Below are 27,314 nucleotides of genomic sequence, written 5' to 3' on the forward strand. Positions count from 1 at the left end.
CTGCCGGCCCGGGGCTGCTTCGACCTGGCTCAACATGCTGCAGAGGGGCTGGCTGGGACAGAAGGTTGCTCTAGTGTGGGGCTAGCTGGCAGGCAGCTCCCGCACTGAAGCACCCTTGTGCCCCAGCCAGCTGGTAATAGTCTACACTTGTTGTGCATGAAAAAAACTATGCAGCAGGACAGTACTTGTATTTACAGAATTACAGGATAGTACTTAAATTCTGCAGCAGGTTAGTACTTATAAATATATTTGTTTCCTGTGGCCTAACAGGGCCACATATATAGATGCCAAGGCACTGATTACAGAGCTAATTAGGCAACTGCAGTAAATGTCTCAGGTAGATGTGCCCACTGTGGCCAGTACCTCGTGCCTCAAACTAGACAAATGGCTGCAAAATAGTCAGGGGGCTTGCTCATCTCCACAAGCTCTCAACTCATGCTTTGAGGACACTGCAGGCCTTCTGTAATAGTCTCATTTAAAGACTAGAGTCTGGGAAACCTAGTCATCCTTGCTGGATTCTTCTGTTTTCACCTGGATGCCCTGTGTGAACCTTCTGACTTTAGGATCTCTCCTTCTTTCCCTTTTAAAGGGCAGCTCCATTCCTCTTTTCTCATTCCTTTTGGGAAACATATAGCCATTCCAGCCTCTCTGCTTCTTCTTCTCTTCACAAAAGAGCTTAGGCTGCTCTTCTTTCCCATTCCATGGTGGGGAAAGTCCGACCCCCCCCAGTCCCACTCAGGTGGCTTGACCTGCCCCAAAGTCTCTAGTAACCTGGAGCTTAATTCAGAATTCTTAGAATATCCCTTACAGTCATGCCTCCCTTAAGTCACACACAAAAAAGTATCACTGACAGTTGTTATTAAAGATGTAACTAAGCAACCACCAGCCATGGACAAAGAGAGATCTGGATGGCATATCCAAGACATAATTTAATAAATAAACGAATGAAACCTGGTGCAAAAGAGCAGAACCAAACATTCGCTGCTGCTTCTTCTCTGTCAGATAAGCACACAGATGGGTGGGGGGAGAAAACAGAAAAGGAAGGATTTGAACGCAGCTCCAGAAACACAGCAATGATCTTCTTCAGGAAGTGGTTTCCATCTGAGGCCCAATCAAGACTGAACCTTGGTTGTTGGAGGGTGGGCAAGTCAGTCCAGCTAATATTAGCTATTTCAGTGTGTGGAGCAAGGTAAACCTTGGGTCCTGCACTAAAAATGGTGTTTACATGCTCTCATTAAACCCAGAAAAATGGTAATAAGACCCTGAAAAATTCAACCTTCAGTTTAGTGGCAGTGATACAGCATGCAGAAAGAAGTCCCATCTACAGCTTTTATACACTTACAGCACAATGAAGAGCAGGAGACCTACCACATATCATAACTGCTGAAGGTGCAGACCAATTTCAGAGGAAGCCTTTCCATGGATATATCATAGAGATGGTAAAGGCATGCACAACTGCAAAAAGCTACTTCTGAAGGGAAAGGATCTGCCAAATAGATGAGAGGAATTCAAACTCTGTCCTAGTATGGGCTCCTACGGTAAGCAGCAGCCCATAGGGATGCCAGAATGTTATACACCTATCTTAGAAACAGGGCCACACTTCATTTATACAGTGACTTGCACAATGCAAATAAAATTGTTACAAAGAAACAGCTCAGGACTTTCACAGGTGCTGTGCCTGCTCACCTGTAGCCTAGTGATTCCATGGGGTTGGGTGCCATGACCATGCTTTCATTGTAGTTTCGTGATTTTGTTGCATAGTTATGTGAATCTACATTCCAAGCAAAGCTGTTCTGTACTCTCTGGGTAGCCTCAGCCTCGATCTGCTCTTTTGGTTTCATCATACTGTGGTGATGGATGTGGTGGTAGACATGCTTATGGTGGTACAAGTTAGCTGCATCGAGTTTCATTCCTGATTTTGTGGTGTGCTTGCCATGCCCTGGAGGTATTGTCCCTGGCATGCCAGGCATCTTGCCAGCATGACTGCTCTCTGGGGATCGAGGCTTGGGGGAATGGCGACCAGGCCCTGGGGACTGACAGCCTGGGGTTTTCATGACGCGCTGTACATGTTCATCAAGAATGCTTTCTGGGTTCTCCTCATGGGCATCTCTCATCTGCATCCCAGCACAGCTCATCTCAGAGTAACGAGGTGTGAAGTGATGCATGGTCTGGGCAGAAGGCAGCTTGTGGCTAATAACTGAAGGACCAGAAGAGAGATCTGCATCCTCACCTTCTTCTTCCTGTAGGCAACATAAAGAGAAGAGAAATCTGAGGCCTGGTTCCCTACCACACTCGTGGCACACAACATGTAGCCTTGTTCCAAACAACAGTAAGTTTCTGACTATATCAGAAATGAAAACATGAAATTTATAGATGGAGTTCATTGAAAAGTAGTTCTATTCTATTTCAGAGCAGGTGGGTCCTGATAAAACTGTTGCAAGTTCCCTTTAACAGCTGACAAATGAAATGAAGCAATCAGTTTGTAAGTACAGTTTCCAAAGAATGCTTAATAAGGTGTCACAGCAAAGCATACTGGATAAAATAGTTATGGGATATATTCAGTCAAACAGGTTAATGAGCACATGAAACAAGACATAGAAAATGGAAAGACTGCTTGACTACCTATGGAGAAGATTCTGGGGTTTTCTCAAATAAAAAATTTAAAACATCTCAAAACAAAGCAAGCAGCATGCTGAGGATACAGAAAATAATTGAAGGATGACAGCTGCCTGGATGGATGCAGAAACCAGGAATCCACTTCTAAAATGCATGAGCTATAAGGCAAAATGCTTTGTACAGATGAAGTAGCCAGGTAATAACTAAAATGCTCATTAGACTAGCCTACAAATGGATCATAATGCATAGCTGACAACTGTATTTTAAAACAAAGAATTACATTTTAAATTCATAGGCATTCCAAAAAGAAAAAAAAAGGCACAACATTTTCTATTGCTAATGGTCCGGAATTTTGACACACCTTAGATAGTAACCCAGCAACATGTGCAAGTCAATTTAAGGTGTGATAGTGAAGTAAATGAGCCACAAAGTTACTTTGCATATAAAGTGGAATAACTTTGGGGCTTATTTGTATCATGCCTTATCACACACCTGTCAAAACCTCAGGTGCTGAGCTGGACAGTGCACCAGGTTTTACACCTCCTGGCGCATAGGGACCCTGGCATTGAGTTGCAGCAGCCCAGTGCTGGACTCCCATCAACCAGGACCTGCCCAAACCCCACATACTACTCAGCCGAGTGGCATATGTTTTTTTTTTTATCTTCCAATGCACAGGGAGCCTGGCATGAAGCTATGGCAGCTCAATGCCGGGCCCTCTGTGCACTGGGAGTTATAAAACTCCCAGTGCACAGAGGGACCAGGTGAGTGGCACATGGCTTTTTACTCATCCCTGGCACATAGGGTTGCCAGGATCAGGCTGTTGCAGCCCGATCCCATGGGCCCTGTGCCTCCCAGCCAGGGTTTTGGCAATCTGTTGATTGTTGGCTGGAACTGGGGATGGGTTTGGTTCCTGGCCCCAACTGACAATTGGTAGGGACCCCAGTTTCATCTTGCTGGTGCAGGGGGGAGCTCAGGCATGGCATGGCAGGATATGCAATTGTTGGAATCATTAGCTGGGCCCGGCTCGTCCAATGTCTGTATAGATTGGGGGGTTTAGTGGGGGGTTTTGGCACTTTTATCTAATAGCTGATTGAATCAGCTATTAGATAAAAGGGCTAAAAAAAAACCCTGAAGTGCCCGATCTATACAGACGCTGAGGAGCCAGGTCAAAGGAATGCATTGCTTCTTCTGGTAAAGTGTATTTTGTTTTGTTTGGGTTTTTGTTTTTTTTTTTAATGTCTGCAAACAGCCATGATGTACATTTCCTGATGGGAAATGTTATTTTCCAACTACAGTGACATTCCACAAGAACAAGTGGTTCTAGTCTCTATAGCTACAATAACCTTAACAGGCAAGTGCTGCATTGGGATAACTAATGTAGGTGACTTAAAAAAATTCCTCAAAGAGATGCCATTTAAAATGACAGGCTCTTACAGCAATTTTGCACAGCCTGAGATCATGAAGGGAAAATCCAGTGGCTCTCCTCTCTCCAACATCCCTCAGACATAGTTGGCATAAACCACCCAGACTTAGCTCCAAGATGCATCTCTAACAGATCACTGGCAAGCTCTTGCATTTCTGTGGGGTACCTAGTGCCTGACTTCATGGTGCAAGCTCAGGTTGGGTGCTGGCTCTCTGCCTCCCAGCACATGCTGGGTTGGGTCCCAGCTGAGAGAAGGCTCAAAAAAAAAAAAAAAAATTGGCAAGGCCCAGTTCATTTGGTTACATGCAGGCCTTGCATATTCCCCCGTACCTAAAAGAGCATGTGCTGGCCCAGGAAGCAAAACACCATGAGATCAAGTCTCTTCTGACAACTCATACTTCTAGTCTCTAACACACTTTTGCTCTTATTAGTTTGCAGGTAAAATAAGTGAGGTTGTCTAGAGTTAAATTAATATTAGAATAGTAGTAGAATAAAAGGCTCTGATACAGACATGACATATCCAAGTCTTGATCACAAGGCTGTGTCACTGACAGGATATAAATAAAAATATTATCAATGCACTGCATGAAAAAGGATGATGGAACTGATGAGGGCAAGAGACTAGCACCCAGGAGACGTGGGTACTCCTTGAGCCCCAGTGCAGACTTCTTATATGATACTTGTCAAATTACTTACACTGCAGTAATTACTTACAAATTACTTACACAGGGCTAGGCCCTGTGCTGCTTTGGTTAGAGGGGGGACATCTCCAAAGTCTTTGTAGAGATCAGTGCCACCCCAAGGAGATACAGAAGGAGGGAGAACCTTGTAGTTTGGTTGCACTGGCCTAGGATTTCCCAGATATGGCTTTTATCCCTTAATTTCAGTCTCCATGCCCAAATTACCCAAGCTTTCTCTCTGATTTAGCTCCCCCACATGTAGGTTATTTAGTCTTTCCAGGGACCTATCTTTCCTATTAGTCTTCTTTAGCATTCAAGAGCCCATTCAGGACAGGTTTGTGCCAAACAGCTTTGTAAGAAATTAAACAATGATAGTCTAGTTGGAAAAATCAGAAGGCACAGGGGCCATGGAGGCCAAAACCGCATTTGGTGGTATAGATCTTTAGCTGTGAGCCTCCTCACACATTTCTGGTGCTTCCTTTTAAGAAAACAGCCCTGCATTTTTTGCTTTGGTATTTTTAGGTAAGCTAAATTTTAACTTTACTAGTTATAAAGTAATTATAAAAGTATAATTTTTCACTTAATTAGGTGGTTTCATTTACTGAGTACAGTTTACAGAAAAATATTTAAATTTCTGATGCTTGGAGCAATAAAATAATAGCTGGAGTTTGTGAAAAAAAATCTGTTGAAATATCATAGGTTCAGCAAGCAGCTTATTTCATGGAGTCAGCTGTGGAAGAACTGTGTTTTAAAGCCAATGGTGTTCAACCTTTTGGCCCTGAAGTCCAGATGAGTGGTGGGGGCCAGATCCCAAGATCAGTGCTGGGACTGGAACCAATGGTGCCTTGGCTAGGCCCTGTGCTGCTTTGGCTCAGGCAAGCCTGGCCCAGTTCACCAGGGCTCTGTGCCACCTCGGCCTTGGGTGCCTGTTTCAGGCCCTGTGCTGCTTTGGTCCTACACTAGGGTTACCATACATCCAGGTTTTCCCCAGACATGTCCTCTTTTTTGGACTCCTGTGCTGCATCCAGGCAGGTTTTTTAAAATAAGAGGAAATGCCCGGGTTTTCTGCTCTCCCGGTCTGGCTGCTTGGGCTGGGAGCAGTGGGCAAGGTGACTGGCTGTTGAGGGTCACGTGCTCTGAAGAGAGCGCACACATGAACAAGCGAGTGAGCGAGCAGGCACATGCACAATGCAGGAGCTGCTTGGGCAGCAGGGCTGGGGGTCAGGGGGTGGGCAGGGGTTTGTGGGTCCAGAGTGCAGGACACTGGCAGCACTGGAGGGTGCAGGGGCTGCAGGTTGGGAGTGAGGGGCTCAGGGGGTGGGCAGGGGTTTGTGGGTCCAGAGTGCAGGACACTGGCAGCACTGGAGGGTGCAGGGGCTGCAGGTTGGGAGTGAGGGGCACTGGCAGGGGGGCAGGGGCTGTGGGTAGGCAATGAGGGGCACTGCCAGGGCTGGAAGGGAGGCAAGGGGCTGCAGATCAGAAGTGAGGGGCATGGGGGATAGGACCATGTGCAGGGCACTGACAGCACCAGGGGGCTGCGGGTCAGTGGGTCTGGAGCGAGGAGCAGTAGCAGGGCTGGCGGGGTGTGGCTTGTCAGTGAGCGGCAACAGAATGAGCAGGGGCAGAGCACTGGTATGTCACTGTTCCCCCATCATCATATTCCCCTCGCCCCAGTGTCCTCTTTTACGTACCTGGAAATACGGTAACCCTACACTGTGTACCAAAAAAAAAAAAAAAAAAAAAAAATCGGGCCTTGCACTGCCTTGCTCCAGCCCTATGCAGCCAGACTGGGCCTTATCCTGCCAGATCCGGCCCCACATGCCCAATGTAGCACACAGGGCCATGCTATACGGTCCATGGGGGTTCAGAAATTTGGCAGCAGGGAAGAGGCAACTAAGGTTGCCCTGCTCCCCCCATTATCTGGACTCTTCGGAGTAACGTGGGCCAGATGACACGGCTCTGTGAGCCAGGGGTTGAGCACCCCTTTAAACCATTGCTTCCCATAGCCAGGTGTTTCAATGTTGCTGTGAATGAAGGCTTGCTAACAGCAGAGATATGGTGCTGCTGCTATCTGCTGCACTTTAAAAACAGTGGACAAGGAAAACAATGTGACCACTAGATGGTGCCTTGTTGTTACAATATTGTCAGAGACTCCCTCAGTCAAGTTTAAGAATACAAGGACAGTAAATTAAAAAGATAAACTCCACCTACTAGCAAGTTACCTTTATTATTCAGGAAAGCCTGCATACTTCACTCCTTTGGGTCAACATGCTCTGACAGCATGTAGTAACCAGTTAAAAAATATACCCATTCTTTTTTAACTATCACTCATACAGGAGTAGTTTTCAACCAGGGTGTCATGAGATCCTTTAAAAGGTACTGGACAATATTAGCACTGTTAGATGCATACCCATGTACAATTCACAAGATAAATCCACAGAACCCAGATAGGAATCTCTAGTGTCAAAAACATTCTGACCTGTTGTGGTTTTTCCACAGTTCCTTGCAACAGAACCAGAGGGTAATCTTGGGGTGGGGGTCAGGGGTCAGGGCTGGAGCTGGAGCAGCAACCACCACCTGCCCCTCTGCTGCCTTGTACTCAAATCCAAGACAAGGGGCTTCCCCCAGCATATTAAATGGGGAAATAAAATCACCATATTTATTTGAATTCAAGACGAAGTTTTGTCATTTCCTTGTATGGCACTGTTCAGCGAGTTACCACAGACCTTTCTGTCTGCCGCTATTATAACACACTGAACATTCAGTACATCAAAGGTGCCAAATATATGGCTTATGGAGGGTCATCTGGCTCACAGGGCTCCTAGAGGGGCAAAGAATTTGAGAGTCTGCAGCTGAAATTTAAAATACAGAGCTCTGTTTGGGATGCCTGTTGGCAATTGGGGGCAAACAACAGCTGAATTAACCCTTGTATATCCCTGATGCCATTTGCACTGCCACCAGTCTCTGAGGAGCCTTGTAGTGCAGATTCAGCTAGGAGATTTTGACACCTCTGCAAATATACTATATCACTGGTGCCCAATGTTTTGGTCTTATGGGCTGGATGACTAGTATAGGCCTACTACACCAGACCCAGCCCTGGCCCCAGCCCTGCACATGTCAGATTGGACCTGCTGCCTTGCCTGTAGCCCCATACAGGTCAGAAAAGGCCTGCTGCTCTAGCCCCACCACCAGCCCTGCAAGAGCTATATCAGGCCTGCCTGCCCCAGCTCCAGCTGCGGCCCTGGCCCCACATGTACTGGATCAAGCCCTAACCCTGCACATTGGATCAAACCCTCCTTCACCCCCAGGCTGCATGTGCCAGATTGAGCCTGATGCCCCAGGCACAACCTCATGCACACTGTGTTGGGGCTGTCATCCCAGCCCTGGCCCCAGTCTCATGCATGCCATCTATATCTTGCACACAGGCCTATGTCATCTGGCCTGTGGCACTTGTAAATTTGGTGATGCAGGAGAGGTAGCAATGTTAATTGCCACTGTGCCCTTGCTGCCAAATTTCTGGACTCTTGGGAAGCCAGATCACATGGCTTTGAGGGCCAGGGATTGAGCATCCCTGTACTATAAGGACAGCATATGGGTTTACTATAAAGCTTTACAAATACCTGGGTTCAAAGGTAGATTAAGAAAAAGAGGAAATTTCTTTAAATAGATTTAAAATGATTCTTTGGCAGAGCAGTTTGCTGAATGTGTTGTATTACTTTTGGTGTGTTTGTGAGGAAAGGCAGAGTGGTTTTGACACCGACTATACGTGAAGAAGCTTATGCAACAAAAATCCCAATTTCTCTGCATCTGAATCACTCTTCAATTAAAATAGAAAGATGAAAACCTCCTGTATTATAATAGAATCATAGAAAAGTTGGACTGGAAGGGACCTCAGGAAGCCATTTAATCCAACACCCTGCTTAAGGCAGGATCATCCCTATCAAAATGATCCCAGGCAAAACCTTGTCTAACCTATTTCTAAAAGCAGACTATCAACTTTGTAACACAACTAACTACAAGACACAATCCTAAAACACCAAGAAAAGCCTAACTTGCTAAAGGTAAAGCAGGGGGATGACAACGCAGTGTCCCATCACTGCAAGAGTTGTTAAAATGCATTAGAAAGATCCAAGAAAGAGGACTGTGTCCCCTCACAACAGAAGAAAACAAAACCCACTGCAGCCCATACCAATTTGACTGTGGTAAAAATTGCCTTTCTGACTCCAAATGTGGCAAATGATTTGATTGCGGTGTGTAACAGGGGACCTGCTCGGAGCCGACTTCCCAGTGGCCCGCCCACCTGTTTCTGGGCTAACTGCCTGCGTTCTCACCTGCCATGCCTTGTTGGTATAATTAATCAATGGATGTTAATTAAGCGGGAGGCTGCCCATTTCCTGCCCTGATGCCAGGGGGCGCTATCTGCAGCTCCATTCCTCCCCTACACCACAGCCCAAGCCTCGCAGATGGCATCTAGATGTTCCTTTAATCACCAGCCCCCACACTGGGCCCTAGAATCCTCCTATTGAGCCCCACCTGGATTCCTCCCCTCAGGCAGCCTCTTCCACCATCATACTAGGCAGCATAGCTCCCTGAGTTGGTTCCCTTTCGGGTGTGGTCCCCCCACCGAAACCTTCGGCTCATCTAGCCCTGGCCCACCTCCAGGCCAGTTGGGACCCCAGGCCCTCAGCTCTTGGGCGTCCCTCGTGGTGGGCCCCTGGCCCTTCAACCCTTCCGGTCCTGGCCCCAGCATGGGCCAGTCAGGAGAAACTCAGACAGGCCTTGAGTCTATGGCCCTTTCCTCACTCTCCGAGGGTCCACCCTCTGGGCCCTCCAAACAAGGGGGTAACCCACCCAGTCATGGGGGCTAGGGGTTAAGGCACCCCCGACCCACCTTTCACCAGGGTGGTAACTGGCCTGGCATTTCCTGGGGGCTCCCGTGCCACTGAGAGCCCCACCAGGCCACCCACTTCTGGCAGGGTGCAGTTTTAGGTTGTACTCAGTACCAGGAGCCTCCTTACTATCCCCTACAGCTCCTCCCTTACCTCCAGATGATATCAGCAGCCCTCCAGCCAGGCAGTATTGTTGCCTGGCCTCTAGCAGTTGCAGTTAAGCTGCCCTGTTTATATGGGCACCCCAGATCCCAAAATGGCTGCCCTCATCAGGCACCTGGCAGCTGCCAGCTCCAGGACCTTAAAGTGGCAGGCACACTCAGTGCCCTGGCACAGGGTGGGTGTGGTGGGAAAGGGTGCAGCAAGACCTTTTAACAAGAAAACTAGGTTTTAAATCCAATGGGAGCACTGGCACATCCTAGTTCAGGGGTAGGCAACAGTTTTTGGCTGGAGTGCCGAAAAACACCATAATGTCTACTTCCGAAGGTGCCGGAGTGCCGGCATGGCAGAAAAACAAAATGAGGGTAAGAGGTACATGGCAGGATGCCCTGCTTGTGCCCCTTGCCTCCCACCCAAAGCCCCTGGCCCCCAGCCCAAACTCTGTGGCTGCCAGCAGCTACGCCAGGTCTGGGTAGCTGTTGGAGCCCGGGCTGCTCCGAGCAGGGCTTGCAGCTGCTTGCTGGGAGCAGCCCAGGATCCCGGCTGGCAGCAGCTCCCCAGAGCCAGGGCGGCTGCAGCTGGGAGGCTCCAAACAGCTGTGCCGGGCTCTGGCACCAGCTCCACATCGGTGCAAGCAGGGGTGCCTTGGTGCTGGTGGTGGGGGCGGGGCCTGAGTCAGCGCAGCCCTGGTCTCTTCCCCATTCCCGGCACGGAGGTGGTGAGCCCGGCACAGCTGTTTGTAGCCAGCCCAGGCTGCGCCAGTATCATCACCTCCGTGCCAGGAGCAGGCTCAGGGGCCATGGGTTTACCCACAATGTCCTGGGTACAGCTGTGGCTTCCTGGCTGGAATGCCATGCTGGCAAGGGTGGAGGCATATGCTGAGTGGGTATGGTGCTCCCTGGTGAGGAGTACCTGGTCCCCACAGATGTTGGTTTGGGTTTGGCAGCTGGCCTTTTACCTTTCAACCCCCAGGTATGGAGGAGGCATCAGAGAAGGCTTTACCCTGGGTCCCTTGGGGGGCCCTGTGGCCCCTCCAGAAGGAGTCTGGCCAATGGAAGCCCCCTGACCCTTCTGTCTGTCCCCTGCCTACCCCCCTTCTGCCTCATTGCCAGCCTTTGTGTTGGAGGCTGCTGAGGGGCAGGCCCCTCGGGGCTCTTACCCTGCTATGGGATGGGTTGAGGGTGAAATGGGAAGTGGAGCTGCTGGGCAGATGGACTCAGGAGGTCAGGCTGGCTCTGGCAGGGCACTTCCTCCAGCTGCACTATGGCTTGGGGGTGGGGAGGGATGGGGCTGGCATGTGCTGGGGGGAGGGGAAGGGGGAAAGTGGGGGACTAGGGCTAGTGTTCTGCGAGGGGTAAGCAGGAGATGCACGTGAGGGATGGAAAGGCACACAGCTGGCTTGCTCAGCCTATCACAGACACAAAGGCAAGTAGGAGTGAAGCACAAGATTTACCACATGGGAGGCAGATACACAGAGGTGCTGCCAAGGCGCTGGTGTAGATGGAAGTGGTGGAGGTGTCCTACTGGTGATATGCAGTCTCCTCTGGCTGCGCAGTGACCGTGGCAGCTCAGGTGCTGGGAGCAGGAGTGGGTGCAGGTGCAAGTGTGAGTAGAGGTGCTCCCTCTACCGAGGAGGGAGAGCAGCAGTGGTGGTGACAGCATGAGGGCTAGCCCAGGTGGAGCAGGTAGGTGCTAGTCCCACAGGGAAGCCAGCAGGAGGCTTTTCCAGCAAGGAGTTAGGCAGGATAGCAGGGTCCCCAGAGGAGTTTCACCTGGAGCTCCCTTGTCCAGCAGCTGCTGCAGCAGCCAGAGAGAAGTGATGGCACCTCTCTGCAGATGCAAGCAGCTGGGCCAGATGACCCTATGGTCTCACTGTGTAAATGGCAGTTCTTAGGTTATATTCACAAACCTCAGCAAACAGTCTAGGGTTCTCAATTAAATGAGTGTATGGATCATCTCAGTTTGTAATGTCCTGATAGGCATTATCACACATTAACTTAACTATGTGTTAAGGGCCCTTAAAATGAAGTCTATACACATTAGGGCAGAGAAACACATACTAAGGGACCTCTGAGCGGGTCAGAAATAATCTTCTTCCATCGAGAATTATCTCTTTAACTGGTTTTGGGTAGCTTGTGTTGCAGTCACATGTGACTGCTCCACAGGCTCAAAACCACTTGGGAGCTGTCCTCCAGCATAACATAAAGCACCACTCCCAGCAGTTCTGTCTTCCCCTACAGTGACAGTGAGTATAACCAGGACAGCACCTAAAGATAAGAATCCTCCCATTCTGGGCACTTCCCAGCCTCCAGGGCTCACCCTGTCCATCCATCCCTTGCCCTTTGGGATACCACCCCCGACACACACACACACACACACACACACACACACACACTCACGCATGTGCTGGGGGGAGGGGAAGGGGGAAAGTGGGGGACTAGGGCTAGTGTTCTGCGAGGGGTAAGCAGGAGATGCACGTGAGGGATGGAAAGGCACACAGCTGGCTTGCTCAGCCTATCACAGACACAAAGGCAAGTAGGAGTGAAGCACAAGATTTACCACATGGGAGGCAGATACACAGAGGTGCTGCCAAGGCGCTGGTGTAGATGGAAGTGGTGGAGGTGTCCTACTGGTGATATGCAGTCTCCTCTGGCTGCGCAGTGACCGTGGCAGCTCAGGTGCTGGGAGCAGGAGTGGGTGCAGGTGCAAGTGTGAGTAGAGGTGCTCCCTCTACCGAGGAGGGAGAGCAGCAGTGGTGGTGACAGCATGAGGGCTAGCCCAGGTGGAGCAGGTAGGTGCTAGTCCCACAGGGAAGCCAGCAGGAGGCTTTTCCAGCAAGGAGTTAGGCAGGATAGCAGGGTCCCCAGAGGAGTTTCACCTGGAGCTCCCTTGTCCAGCAGCTGCTGCAGCAGCCAGAGAGAAGTGATGGCACCTCTCTGCAGATGCAAGCAGCTGGGCCAGATGACCCTATGGTCTCACTGTGTAAATGGCAGTTCTTAGGTTATATTCACAAACCTCAGCAAACAGTCTAGGGTTCTCAATTAAATGAGTGTATGGATCATCTCAGTTTGTAATGTCCTGATAGGCATTATCACACATTAACTTAACTATGTGTTAAGGGCCCTTAAAATGAAGTCTATACACATTAGGGCAGAGAAACACATACTAAGGGACCTCTGAGCGGGTCAGAAATAATCTTCTTCCATCGAGAATTATCTCTTTAACTGGTTTTGGGTAGCTTGTGTTGCAGTCACATGTGACTGCTCCACAGGCTCAAAACCACTTGGGAGCTGTCCTCCAGCATAACATAAAGCACCACTCCCAGCAGTTCTGTCTTCCCCTACAGTGACAGTGAGTATAACCAGGACAGCACCTAAAGATAAGAATCCTCCCATTCTGGGCACTTCCCAGCCTCCAGGGCTCACCCTGTCCATCCATCCCTTGCCCTTTGGGATACCACCCCCGACACACACACACACACACACACACACACACTCACACTCTGACCCTAGGGCTCCCCCGCTGTCCCTTGGGATTCCCCCTCTGTCCTACATCTCCCTGCCACCCATCCCTGGGGCTTCCTCCCTCCCCTCAGGACTCTCCCTCTTCCCCCCGAGACCTCACAGCTCCCAGCACTCTCCCAGTGGAGCCAGTAGAGAAGGGGAATCCATCTGCCGCCACCAGTGGCATGACAGTGAGCAGGTTCCCTTCCCTGCTTGTTCTCCTGGGAGCTGTAGGTAAGCCAGGAGCTGTGGGATGGGTGGACGGTTAGCGCGCGCGGATTGCTGGGAGATAATGAGAGGAGCTCGGCAGCCTAGAGCAGGCAAATATGGGAGAGGGCCATGATCAGTAGCAAAAGAATGAAGCAGAGCTTCACAGCTGGCTTGGTTGCTGCCCTGTCCACCTCAGGCAGTGGGAGCCCCTTCCCATCCTTCACCTGCAGACACAGAATGAGGTGCTGACTGCCTGAGAAAGAGGGCCCACACATTGAGACCTACATGCGGGTCTTGGCTTGGGCAGAGAGGGGCCCCCAAGATTGTGACAGCCTCCAGGTTACATGGCAAGGGTGCAAGTCCTTCTCAAGCTTGCTTGCTGGGAGGGCCTGTCATTCCCACTTGACCATCCTGTGGGAGGCATCAGAGAAGGCAGGAATGGGGGGGTCATGCAGAGCCCCTAGCATGGTGAGAAAATGGTGTACATGATATGGGAGAGGAGGGCACACTGAGTGTCTGGCATGAGGAAAGGAGAAATGGGAGGCACTGAGACACCCTGAAAAGTGGGGATGCGGTACTACTCAGCTCCTGGCATGGAAGAGAAAAGGAATGAGTATTACATAGAGCCCCAGGTATTAAGAAGAACTTTCTAACTATGAAGGTGTTAAGTACTGGAAAAGATTATGTAAAAAGGTTGTGGAATCTCAATCATTGGAAGATTTTAAGTGCAGGTTAGACAAATACCTGGCTGAGATGGTTTAGACACGGGTGATACTGTCTTGAGCAGGGGATTAAGACTGGATGACCTGCTGAAGTCCCTTCCAGTCCCATTTTTCTTAATTCAATGATTATACAGCAGAAAGGGGCTGCACAAGGAGCCTCAGCTATGGAGAATGGGGGAAGAATGGTGGTTCAGGTAAAGTTCTTAGTATGAAGGAGGGAATTAGAGGAATTGAAGAGTCTTTGAAGTGGAGAGAGAGACAGAGAGCGCAAAGATGGAACAAGGGGAGCCTGGGGTAATGGAGGCATGTAAGTAATCCTGTTGTGAACTGATGACCTTGTCCTACAGAAACCATGCAGTGCGAACCTCCCCCACCACTGAGTATCACAGCTACTGAAAGATCCTGGGGTACCTGGACCTCTTCAGCCTCCGCAAGAGAAGGTTGAGAGGCGACCTTGTGGCTGCCTATAAGTTCATCACGGGGGCACAGAAGGGAATTGGTGAGGTTTTATTCACCAAGGCGCTCCTGGGGGTTACAAGAAATAATGGCCACAAGCTAGCAGAGAGCAGATTTAGACTGGACATTAGGAAGAACTTCTTCACAGTTAGAGTGGCCAAGGTCTGGAATGGGCTCCCAAGGGAGGTGGTGCTCTCCCCTACCCTGGGGGTCTTCAAGAGGAGGTTGGATAAGCATCTAGCTGGGGTCATCTGAACCCAGCACTCTTCCCTGCCTATGCAGGGGGTCGGACTCGATGATCTATTGAGGTCCCTTCCGACCCTAGCATCTATGAATCTATGAATCCCCATGGTTCAAGTTTTCCAAACACACTGCCAAGCTTATAGAGAAGTTAAGGCTATTACTAACCGCTCGAACACGTTTAAGGCGCTCTTCTAATTTTTCCTCTGCTTCACGTTCCTTTTGCACTTCCTCCAAGCGATTGATCAACTCCGCAGCAAACTTCTGTGGTTCAACGTGGATATCCTTTGGCATTCGGTATGTACGCTAAAGAAAGAACACATCATAGGTTAGCAAAAAATAGCAATGACAATGCAAAGAATCCCCTTTTGGCATGGGATGACATTTGTCCTTATCATGGTCAGGCAGGTTGAGGGGGGTACAATATTGATAGATAGGCACAAAGGGGATAGATTAGTTAATGTAAACAACCTCCTGCTGATGGACTGTTGTCTAGATATCCTTACTGGGATCTCCTTCCAGCATACCATCTGCATAGTGCCTTAGTATGGAAGAAATTTTCTAGAGTGTGGACATACAAATAACCAGAGAGGTGAGAGGATTTAGTTCTTTATCATGTCAGCTACTCTGTGATGCAGGTTCTTATTCTGTGGTAAGTGGAAGCCGACCTACAGTAGCTAAGCCCTCAATGAAGCAGGAGAATTTTACTATAATTCAGTTTGCACTTATCATGGGGCACATATGTAAACATAAGGAGTAGGTGAAGTAGGTGACACATGGCAAAGCCCCTCCCCATGCCTTTTACTTTATGGTAAGTTATTTGTATGCCTGTGGCCCTCACTATGACAATTCCAGAGATGTGGTTATCTTTGGATCATAATAAAGAAAGGCTGGAAGGGACCTCATAAAAGTCATCTAGTCCAGCCCCCTGCTCAAGGAAGGATCAATCCTGACTAAATCAGCCTTGGATAATTCTGCCCTATTTCAGATACACAAGTGTTCATGCCTTACCAGCTGTAGGAGTTTAATTTAAAGAAGTGCCAGTTTCAGGAAAGGTCTGAAAGGGGGTAGGATTGATAAACCTATCAATCAGGAAATTCTGCAGCTTTTCATTTGATAAACAAGGGAATTCTTACCTGTGCATTCAACTTCTCTCATGCAGACCCACCAGTCTAGACTGGTAAATGTTCATCTACCAGTCTGTAGACATTTGGCACAACAAAACCAAAAGGGATGAACTCCTGTGACCTCTAGCCAGACCAGGGTCCACCTCCTCTGCACTTCCCTAACAGAATCTGCTTCTACTTAATCCACTCATAAATGCCATGGTTCTCACAAAGCTCCCTCTTGAACAGAGACATGGCCCAACTGCATCCAGTTCTTTTCAAAGTCATGCAAATAAGGCCTATTTATTCTATAAGAAAACAGCATCTTGCAACTTTGTGAAGTGCAAAGATAGACTGATTTTTGTGCTTGCTCCATGAGTAAATGAAACTGCCTTTCCTTTAGAACAACCTATTGCCTCCAGAAAGCTGAACTAAGAGACAGTTGTCCCTGTACTGAAATGTCATCCAGTGTTTTTCCTTCATTTTATTCATTATCTTTTTTCAGCCGCTGTGCTGATAAGATTTCACAATGCTGAAAAATGACAGAAAAATATAGCAACATGAAGACATATAAAATATTTTAATATTATGTGAAAAAGGAGGCTGAATGGATATATATTTTATGTGGCCTCAGATAAAAATTAAACGCAAAACCAATATACACATAAAGAACTAGTATGAAACCAAAAATAGGCCTCTACCCAGGAATCTTATAAATAGATGATTAGAAATCAAGAAAAGCACAAGGGATAGTCTACAGTCCCGTAAGGATGATGCAAAAAAACATAATTTCTAAGACATGCAAGGAAATCACACTATAGGTCTGCCCCTTCATGCCTGCTATTTCAGAACACACTTGAATGGGTGTTACAGAAAAAGTAAGTTTACATTTAACAAATCCTTTAAAGGAGGCCAGTGGTTTTCATGTGGAAGCACAAGGGGAGGGCATCTTTTTATTACAGAAAAATTGTAGTGTCACAGTTTGAAGCAATAGAACTTCAAGATTTAAATGTCTTACATAAAAATAAGATTTCAATAATGCTGGAATAATGTCAGAGAAAACAGCAGCATGAGGACATATAAAATATTTTAATACTACATAAGAAAAGGAGGCTGGAGGAATATATCTTATGTGGTCAGAGACAAAAATTAAACACAAAACCTCTGGATAATACAAACAGAAGTATCTAGTATGGAATCAGAAATACACCTCTACCCAGATATCTTATAGACAGATGACAATAAGATGGTGAGACGTAGACCTGAGCAATGACTGAAAGACTATGTCAAAAGGTCTGGATTGATGTCTGTATTATTCCCTCTCTCATGCACCATGTATCTGAAGGATCAAGCAGACCCAGCGCCCCTAAAGAACTTCTGCTACCATAAGGTAATTCTCACCCTAAAAGATTCTCTAAAGAGAAACCCTGCTTTTCAAGAACCAATGTAAGGACTGATATATTAACGGAATACTGTTCTCCAAATACCTTTGCAAGTCAAGTCAGACTTATTGAAAGCACAGGACACTGGTGTTGGAGCAGCCTCTTGTTTATCCCAAAGAAAATCTTTGACCACAAAATTAAAACAAGCAGGACATACTGTACAACACAGGAAGTGGGATATGCTGCAACCAGAAGGCTGCCTCTGAAGAGAGCTGTGATGCACAGCTCAAGAAGCAGACTACACTGAACTTTAACCCAGATTAAGCATAGTGGGCCTGGGACCACTATGAATCGAAGAAAAATCAATAAGACTCTACTATCAAGTGCAGATGGTTCCAAGAGCCTTCCTCTTTTGGTAAGAATCAGGAAGACAATCCAGCAAAGCAGCAAGAATCTTTCTTTCATAGCACAAATTAAGGCAGAAGACAGCTACTATCTTCCTGCCTCTATCTGTCAAAAGCGAGAATTTATACCCATTGTCTAAACCAGGGTTCGGCAACCCCCGGCATGCGTGCCGAGTATGCCACACGAGGATATTTTGCTCAGCATGCCACGGCCAGCCCCAGCTCTGGGTAGCCGCTGCCAGCGACGGAGCCAGGGCTGCTCCCAGCAGGGCTTGCAGTGTCCCAGCCCCACTGTGAGGTGTGCGTGCAGTCGCCGCCAGCACAGAGCTGATACTGGAGCTGTGGAGCCTGGCACAGCTGTTTGCAGCCTGCCCACTGCTTGCTGCAGCTGCCCAGAGCCCAGGAGTGCTACAAACAGCTGTGCCAGGCTCTTGACCCCAGTCACCAGCTCTGTGCTGGCAGCAGGGAAGAGACCGGGGTTGCACTGCCTCGGGCCCCTCCCCCACTGCCCACTCCAAGGCGCATCTACACACACCAGTATGGAGTTGATGCCTGGGATCCGGAGCCCGGCGCAGCTGTTTGCAGCCTCCCGGCTGCAGCTGGCCCGGGCTCTGGGTACCTGCTGCCACCTGGGAACCCAGGCTGCTCCCAGCAGGCAGCTGGCCCTGGATCCTGGGGTTGTGTCTGGGGCTGGGAGTCAGCTGGGTCCGAGGCTGGGGTGGAGAGGCAGCAAATGTTTGCAGTTGGCCCAGGTTCTGGGTAGCTGCTGATAGCCACAGAGCCCGGGCTGGGGGGCAGGGCTTTGGGTGGAGGGCAAGAGCAGCAGGGGTGGGGGGAAGGGTTATGAGCAGGGCTGGGGGGCAGGGGCTTTGGGCCGGTCTAAACTGACAGAAGAAATTCTCTTTGCAACAGATGTCCTAGGTGTGAAAGAAGGCTAAATGTAGGAAGCATGACACATAGGGAAGTAGGGCTGGAAGGGATCTTGTAAGGTCATTTAGTTCAGGCCCTGCTCTACACAGAATAATCTCTGACTAAACCATCCTACATATGCACCAACATTTTAACATGACTGTAATAGGGGGTTTCACCACAGTTACTGGGAAGAGACTACAGGACAGAGCTGAGGGGTGATGTCCCTTTAAGACTCAGTCTTTCTGAGAAAGAAGGAATGAGAAACCAGGGAAGGAGGGTGAAGAGGTGCAGCTGGTCTTAAGCTGCAGCCTCACCCCTACTAGATACTGGGAGCCTCTAATGAGGACCTCCTGTTCTAGTTTGACTGGGCATTTAGGTGCTTGACAGAGGGGAAGGAACACAGGGCATAAATGCTGGTCCCAGACAGCAAGTAGGAAGGAATGAGAAGTCCAGCTGGGGAGCTAGGATGGGCAGGTGGACTACCTTCATAAGGAAGAAGGGAGACACCCTAGCAGGAAGAAAGTAGGGTCCCTGAACTGTCGGGAAATGGATTCAAGGATGTGGGGATCTCAGCTGTGGTAAGCTGGATGGTTTTTTTGTTACCTTTTTGGGCGGGGAAGTGGGGCAAAGTTTTGTGTTCTGGACTCCATTTGTGACCCAGAGTAGAAAGACAGTTCTGTTAAACTTCTGGTGATAACAACCAGTGAACCAGACATGGTTATAACGGATGATGATGAGGCTGCATAGCAGAGTGCCAAGGAATGGAACTCTGCAGTGACCAACCCTGGAAGGGTTCAGCCTACATTGGACCAGAGCATAATCACTCCAAAGTTTAGGCTCTGACAGGGCAACGAAGGCAGCAAGCTTGCTATGCCTAGCCTAGGGGTTAATTTGTGAGCTAGCGGAGCCAAAGGCTCTGGGTTGAAACCCAGGAGATACTGAAACACAGGGCTCTTAGTCAGGGGCAAGAAGAGACCATGTAGTCAGAGAGGCTGGGGGCCTCTCAATTAACCAGTTGATAACAGAGACTTAAATAAGAGAAGGCAGATAGGGACACTAACAGGGAATGCAGGACCAGTAGTGGACCAAACCCTGCCTGTCAGTGATGCCCTGTAACAGTGACTTCACCAAAGCACACAGGAATGGGTGGCAAGATCACTGTGATGGGGGCAAACTATCATGCCTAGTGCAAGCACTGGCCCGCCTCCTGTCTATGGGCCAGCTGCCCACCTCACTCGCCTGTCACGCCTTGATGTAATAGTATTGAGATGTTAATTAGGTGGGAGGCTGCTCATTTTGAACCCCAATGTTTAGGGGAATATCCGCAGCTCTGTTTTACCCATACACTGTGGCCCAAGGCTCACAGATGGCATCCCAGGCAGCTAAACTCAGCTGTACCCTTCACCCCCTTAGCTCTGGTCCCCTCTCTGGGACCTTCGGCTCCCCCTTAGGCCCTGGCTCCATCTCACGCCAGTTGGAATCCCGAGACTCTCTGCTCTGGGCATCCCTCGCAGTGGGCCACCTTGACCCTTTGACCCCTCTTTGGGCCCTGGCCCCAGCATGGGCCAGTCAGGGGTCCCTCAGGACAAATCTGAGCTGCTTGGCCACTCACAGGGTTCAGGGTCCCCCATTCCCAGATCAGGTGCTTCGCAAAGCGCGCCTGGCCCTGCGGGGTCACTCACCCCAACAGGCTCAGGTGCTTCAAGAAGCTTACCTGGCCTTTCCTGAATTATGTAACCCACCAGAAGGTGGGGGCTGAGGCTAAGGCGCCTCGACCCGACCGGAGAAGTGATCACTCCTGGCATTTACATGGGGACTACTGCACCACCAGCAGCCCCACCAGGCCTTCCTGCCTCGGCAGGGTTCAGTTTTAGGTCATGCTCAGGATCAACAAGGTCTCCATGCCATCCCCATAGCCTCACCCTTACCTCAAAGGTGCTCTTGGCAGAGCTAAGCAGAGAGGTGTTTTTCCTCTTCTGGCTGATCATGAACTGCTCAGGGACCTGGGCCTTAAAATGGCTGCTCTCATCAGGCATCTGCCCCTTCCTGGCTGAGTCCTTAAAGTGGCAGGCACTACCAGTGCCCTGCCACAATAACCTTGCAAGATATTGTTTAGCTAAGCCCGTTTGAAAGCTCCTTGTTGTAAGAAGAAGATATTGATGTAAAGATGGTAACTTACCACTGCAACTTCTCAGTATAGAGACGTTATCCTGCATTGATATATGCAACTGCTCAATCAATCGTGTGAGGGAAACACAAAAATAGACATCCCCCAGTTCATTCCATCTGCCCCCTTGCCCCCCCACCCCTCATTTGGCTAAATGGCTTCTTTGTCAAGTCCTTAGGATACAATACTGGTGCCAAACCAACCCCTTACTCCTAGCATGGCCCTGTATTAAACTGGATCCTGCCACCAAAACTACTTCCTTCTTTCTGAGACTTGTAAGGTTCTCTTCTCAAGCCTACACTCTGCCAACCACAGCCACAATGGCTTTCTCCCCTTGAAGCAGTCTTCTGATAGTATTCTCTCCCCAAACCCAGTACTCCATCCTCCCCATACTCCAACTGCCATTTGTTCTAAAACAAACTGTCACTCTTGGCCTATGCTCATGTTACAATGGCATGAAGTTACTTTAACCCCATGCCCTATATAGTCTGCATCGTGAGAGCCAGTTACTATAAACCCCTGAACTCTGATGTGTGGATGCTGCCTTCCATACGGTAAAGCTGTAATCTGCCTTACTGAATAGACAGTTTATCCACCCTGCGGCATTTTACAGTATAGTTACTATACTGTAATTTATAAGCATGGATTGCTGCCTGCTGATTTTTCAGTTTATTCCACGTCTCCAGACAAAAGGAAACAGTGTTTCAGCAACTAAGGAGAGACAAGCCTGGACATGCTGAAAAGCAATAGATGATTCTAGTCATCCAAAAGAGATGGGCCTGGGAAAGGCTATGTAATAAATGTTCTCTTACCTCTCTGCTCCCTGTACAAAACCCCTATAGATGCAAGGGAATCATCCTTGAGAAAAGTGGGGAAGGGAATTCAGTCTATATCTTTGCTTATTGCTGGGCAGTGATTGCTCATTGAATACGGAGCCCAAAGATATGGGGTACTGCAGCATTGGAGAGTTTCATTTACAGGTATTTCAATGTACACTTAATAAATATATTTTCCTTTCTTAGGCCATTACCTAAAGGGCTAAACTAAGCCAGGCTTTCTAGCCTCCTAAAATATAGTGCTACAGGAACCTCCTATGAGCGGAAGGTGGAATGCATACATATTCTTTGCCCCCCTCCCCCCCTCTCAGGAATGTAATGCACTGCCAGAGGGCTGGCAGACTAACAGTTTTCCAGGATATACAAACTGTGTACCAGCTCCTCTGGAAGAGCTGCTTGTAAATGATGCCCACCTGTCACCTCTCTGTGCATCTGTAAGCTTTATGATAGACAACTACTTAAACAGAAGAAGAATGGAGATGCTCACAAAGAATATAGGTTGGAGGGTAAGTCTAGGATTCAGAGAGACCTAGACAAATCGTAGGACTGGACCAAAAGAAATCTCATGAGGTTTAATTAGGACAAGAACAAAGTCCTGTACTTAGGATGGAAGAATCCCATGCACTGGTACAGGCTGGGGGCTGACTGGCTGGGCAGCAGCTCTGCAGAAAAGGACCTGGGGGTTACAGTGGACACTAAGCTTAATATAAGCCAACAGTGCACCCTTGTTGCCAAGAAGGCTAACAGCATACTATGAGCTAGGCCTGTGTGAATAGGGAAGTATTCAATTCAGATTCGGCTGATTCAGAAGACAGTGATTTGATTTGGAGATTTGGATCACTGTCCCAAATCGATTTGACCGAATTGGCTTCAGAAGATTTGGCGCTGATTTGGAGAGATTCAGTGATTCGGATGGGGAGAGGCAGGCACAGCCGGGTGGCTGCAGGTTCTCCTGCAGCTCCTCTGGCTGTGCCAGTCTCTGCCCCGGCAGGGGGAGCCACACCCTGCTGCCGCTTGCCCAGCCAGTGTGTGGGGAGGTAGGGATGGTCCACGATGTAGGCATGGCTTGCTCTGGGCAGCAGAAGGGCATAGCCCCCGCTCTCAGCACTGCTGCACCCTCTCCCTGACTAACGTGCCCCCTGCCTCAACTGGGCAGCGTGTCCCAGCCCCAATCCCTCCCTCCCCTCTCCCCCAACCCCAACAGATTTACCGCTGTATCAGCTGCCTGTTTAGTCTATGGCCAAATCTCCAAAGAGGCTGAATCTTTTCCAAAGCTTTTCCAAATTGATTCAGAGCTTTTAAGTGTTCTTCCAATTCTATTCGTATTTGGAAATTCGGTTCCTGAATCGGGCCAAATCTCCTCTGAATCAAATCAGCTACTGAAGCTTCACACAGCCCTACTAGGAGCATTGCCAGATTGAGGAAAGTGATTTTTCCCTTCTATTTGGCACTGGTGAGGCTATATCTGGAGTACTGTATCCAGGTCTTGGACCCTTCACTACAGAAAGGATGTAGATAAATTGGAGAGTCCAGCGGAGAGCAACAAAAATAGTTAGGGTGCTGGGATACATGACTTATGAGGAGCGGCTGAGGGAACTGGGCTTATTTAGTCTGCAGTAGGGAAGACTGAGGCGGGATTTTATAGCACCCTTTAACTAGATGAAGGATGGTGCTAGGCTGTTCTCAGTGGCAGCAGATAACAGAACAAGGAACAATGGTCTCAAGTTCCAGCATGGGAAGTTTAGGTTAGATATTAGGAAAAACATTCTCACTAGGAGGGTAGTAAAGCACTGGAACAAGTTATCCAGAGATTGTGGAATTTTCTCCCTTAGAGGTTTTTAAGACCTGAGTAGACAAAACCTTGGCTGGGATGATCTAGCTGGGGATAGTCCTGCTTTGAACAGGGGGATGAACTAGATGACCTTCTGAGGTCCCTTCCAACCCTAATTTTCTGTGATTCTAACGTGTATTCAGGAAGCTAAGTAATAACACAAAACTTTTGCTGAGAAACACAGTAAGCAAAGAAATAAAGGGTCAGTTCCTAGAATAACGTATGCATCTGAGAGCAAGACATCAAGAGCATGTTCCTAACCAGGAAGAAATGATTAAGTCCAAGGAGCTGGGGAAACTGCCTAGTAGGATTACAGCAGTAAGAATGAAGCAAGACAATTAATTCTACTTCACATAATACAGGCTATATGTGAATATGCTTGTAAAGAAGGATCCCACCCCCACACACAGAACCTGTGCGCACAGATCTTCCTTTCCTCTCTAGATGGGTGGATGGTATTGATAGAGCAGCAACACCGAGATACCCTTATCAGAATGACTGAATACTGCAAACTAGTGAGGTTACATGGTATTTAAAAAGGGTTAAAGAAATGATTCTTTTCTCACCAGCTGGAAACTGGGAATTCTTTAGGACAGTTTCTAAGCCAGTTAACCAACCAGAAATGGACTGAAATGCAGCTAACCCTGCTGTGCATGTGCTGACCACTAGGGCTGTGCGAAATGGGCACTATTCAATTCCGATTCAGCCTGAATCAGGGACAGTGATTCAATCCGTTGATTTGGATCACTGTCCCCGATTCGAGTCAACCAAATCAGAATCTGAAGATTCGATGCTGATTTGGTGAATCAGTGATTCGGATGCAGGCACAGCTTTAAAAGTTTTTTTCTACATACCTTGAGGTAGCAGTGCGGCTCATGATTGCTGCGATGCTGGGGCACATGGGGGACTCTCCAGTGTGCCTGGCAGTGAGTTCAGAAGTGGACTGGAAGTATGGATCAGCCATGGGGGGGACCCCGGGTGCCCCCTCCAGACCCAGGAGGCACCAGTCACCAAGCCGGGGGGAGCATGGGGGCCCCCCGAGCACTGCCCAGTGGACCAGGAAGTGGTCCAGAGGCACTTCTGGTCCACTTCCGGGTCTGCTGTCCAGTGTGCTGGGGAGCTCCCCATGCTTCTGTGGGACACTGCATCTGCCTCAGCATCGCAGTGTTTAGAGCCCCTGCTACCGAGAGGTATGTAGAAAAAACATTTAAAGCTGTATCTATGTCCGAATCATTGAATCTGTCCAAATTGATTCAGAGGGTTCTGATTTGATTCGGAGACATTAAAGGGTCCTCTGATTCGATTCAGAGATTCAGCCACCAAATCAGGCCAAATCTCCGCCGAATTGAACCAGAGACCGAAACTTTGCACAGCTCAACTGACTACCACCTGTTTATATTTGTTCTGGGTAGGTATCAACAGTGTTGCCACAACTGTGTGACAGATAACATGGAAATACATAGATCACTTTATTGACTTTTAGATATTCCATGTATCTTTATCCATCGGTTTGATTTTTATTCCTGGCTCACTGGGTAAACTAAAGCAGCGTTTCTCAAGCCATGGGCTGCGATCCAAAAGTGGGTCACAAGAATATATGAAAGGGTTGCAAGCAAACTTTAAAAATGGATTTTCCTTTAAGGGAAAAAATGTGGGAAACCATGGCTTTTCCCTTGCAAGCTGACAGACTTGCAGCCTGCAAGGGGCTGATTGGGGCCCCCTATGCCCCTCCACCCCCCTGCCTCACACACCCACACCCCTGCCCTACACACTGGGGGGCTGGGGCCTAGGGGCAGCAGGTTGGGAGTGAGGGGCGCTGTGACCAGAGAAAGGCCAGTAAGAAGACCCAAAGTTCCTTTCAGTGTTTCCTTGTGCAGATGAACAAACCCATGGTGAGCCAGATACCATATGATCCATCTACTGTTTTAAGATCTATTTTCTATGAAATACTTTTGTTCTCAGTAAATAGTACGATGCTTCGTAAAACCTGGGTTAGTAACTACTTGGATGTACAGGCATGTTGCAACTTACGCAGGGGTTAGGTTCCGAGGTCAGTGCGTAAGGCGAAAATCGTGCATAGTCAAATCACCAGTGATTTGACTAGCGGCGACTGCCTCTGCCTCCAAAACCATCTGCCGCCGCCGCGGAACCGTGCTTGGAGTTGTGCAGCCAGCGGCAGCAGCGCAGCATGGGGTGGTGGGGGGGATGGCTGTGTGCCGCCGGGCCACCACCACGCTGCCAAAACCTCCCACTGCCGCTGCAAACTGAAGCCCCGCCCCCCCCACCCCGTGTAAAGTTGAATTTGTGCAAGTTAAATGCGCGTATGACGTGACTGTACTGTATACTGCTCTGCATCAATGCTAGAGGATGCCCAAACCTCACAGAGATTCTGAAGAGGTTGGGGGGCATTCCAGGGTGGCTGTCGCTTGGACCTATCAGTTTGTCAACAGTCTTGAGAAGCTTAACCTCTTACCTAACAAGGTGCTGGAAACTGCCTGAGCCATTTATCATTTTAAGCCCTGTTTCATGTGAAATCCTTTTGTTCTTAATGTGTAATGCTGAACCTCCCAAGAGCTGGCCAGTCACTGAAGAGCACTGTCCCTGCCCTGAGTGTGCAGAACCAATGGTGCTGAACTGAACTCCTACTTAGCAGATCCCAGTGAACTGAAGAGCATCCCCTCTCCCCTCCTCTGCCAATGTCCAAGGAAGTGACTTGTGAGACTACAGTGAGTTCTTTTGCAAAGCATTCTGAAAAAGTCCTTCCTAGGTTTGTACAGAAATAGTGAAAAAGCCTTTTTTTGATCCAAGTTAAGACTCCTAAATTGAGATCTTCCCCGGAGTGGCCTGGGAAGGAAAGTGTATCTCTTATTTTCCACACAGCTGCTCTTCTGAAAGTCCCTGTCAGATTGTTGATTATGGTAAGGTGACAGGCTCTGTGGGTGGGGGGAAGAACAGTGCTTATGATATACCTTGACTTTAGCAAGGCACCCACAATATTTCCATTAACAAGCTAAGGAAATGTAAGCTAGATGAAAGAACTGTAAGGTGGATACACAACTGGTTGGATCATTATGTTCAACAAGTAGTCCTCAATGTCTAGTTAGGAGGAGGTATTAAGTGAAGTTCCCCACAGAAGTGTCTTGGGTCGGGTATTGTTTAACCTCTTCACTAATATTTTGGACAACGGAAATGAGGGCACACTTGCTGATGACACTGAATTCGGTGGAACTACAGAGACTCTGGAGGGTAGGTCTAGGATTCAGAATGATGTTGACTAACTGGAGAAATGGTACAATCTATCAGATTAAATTCAACAAGGACAAGTGCACTCCTACATTTAGGATGGAATAATTGCATAGATTAATATACTTTGGAGAATAACTGGCTAAATTGCAGTACTGCAGAGAAGGACCTGGGGGTTATAATAGACCATAAAGCTGACTAAGCCAACAGTGTGCTCTTGTTGCAAAAAATGCCAATGCCAAACTGGGTTGTATTAACAGAAATGTCGCTTGCAAATCAAAGTGATTATTCTGCTCTATTTGGTACTGGTGAGGCCTCAGCTGGAGTTCTGTATACAGTTTTAGGGCTCCACACTTCAAGAAAGATGTGGACAGATTGCAAAGAGTCCAGCAGAGAGCAACAAAAATTATTAGAGGCCTGGGAAAGATGATTTATGAGGACAAGCTGAAAGAATTAGGATTATTTAGTCTGGACAAGAGAAAACTGAGTAACTGATGTTTGATAACAGTCTTCAAGTACCTGAAGTAGAGGTGCA

The 27,314-nt window shown here is 48.5% G+C and overlaps 1 protein-coding gene across 1 annotated transcript in view; it reads right to left on the reverse strand.

The window, feature by feature from the left end:
* AXIN1 (axin 1) overlaps positions 1-27,314 on the reverse strand; it is a 240,734-nt gene that overhangs the window by 29,096 nt on the left and 184,324 nt on the right. The window contains exons 5-6 of the mRNA XM_006020869.3: positions 15,067-15,204; positions 1,687-2,240 (exon numbers count right to left, since the gene is read on the reverse strand). Coding sequence (XP_006020931.1) covers positions 1,687-2,240; positions 15,067-15,204 — 692 coding nt within the window. The remainder of the gene's footprint in view (positions 1-1,686; positions 2,241-15,066; positions 15,205-27,314) is intronic.

The sequence above is a fragment of the Alligator sinensis genome, unplaced genomic scaffold (genome assembly GCF_000455745.1).
Source record: "Alligator sinensis unplaced genomic scaffold, ASM45574v1 scaffold410_1, whole genome shotgun sequence".
Taxonomy (NCBI): domain Eukaryota; kingdom Metazoa; phylum Chordata; order Crocodylia; family Alligatoridae; genus Alligator; species Alligator sinensis.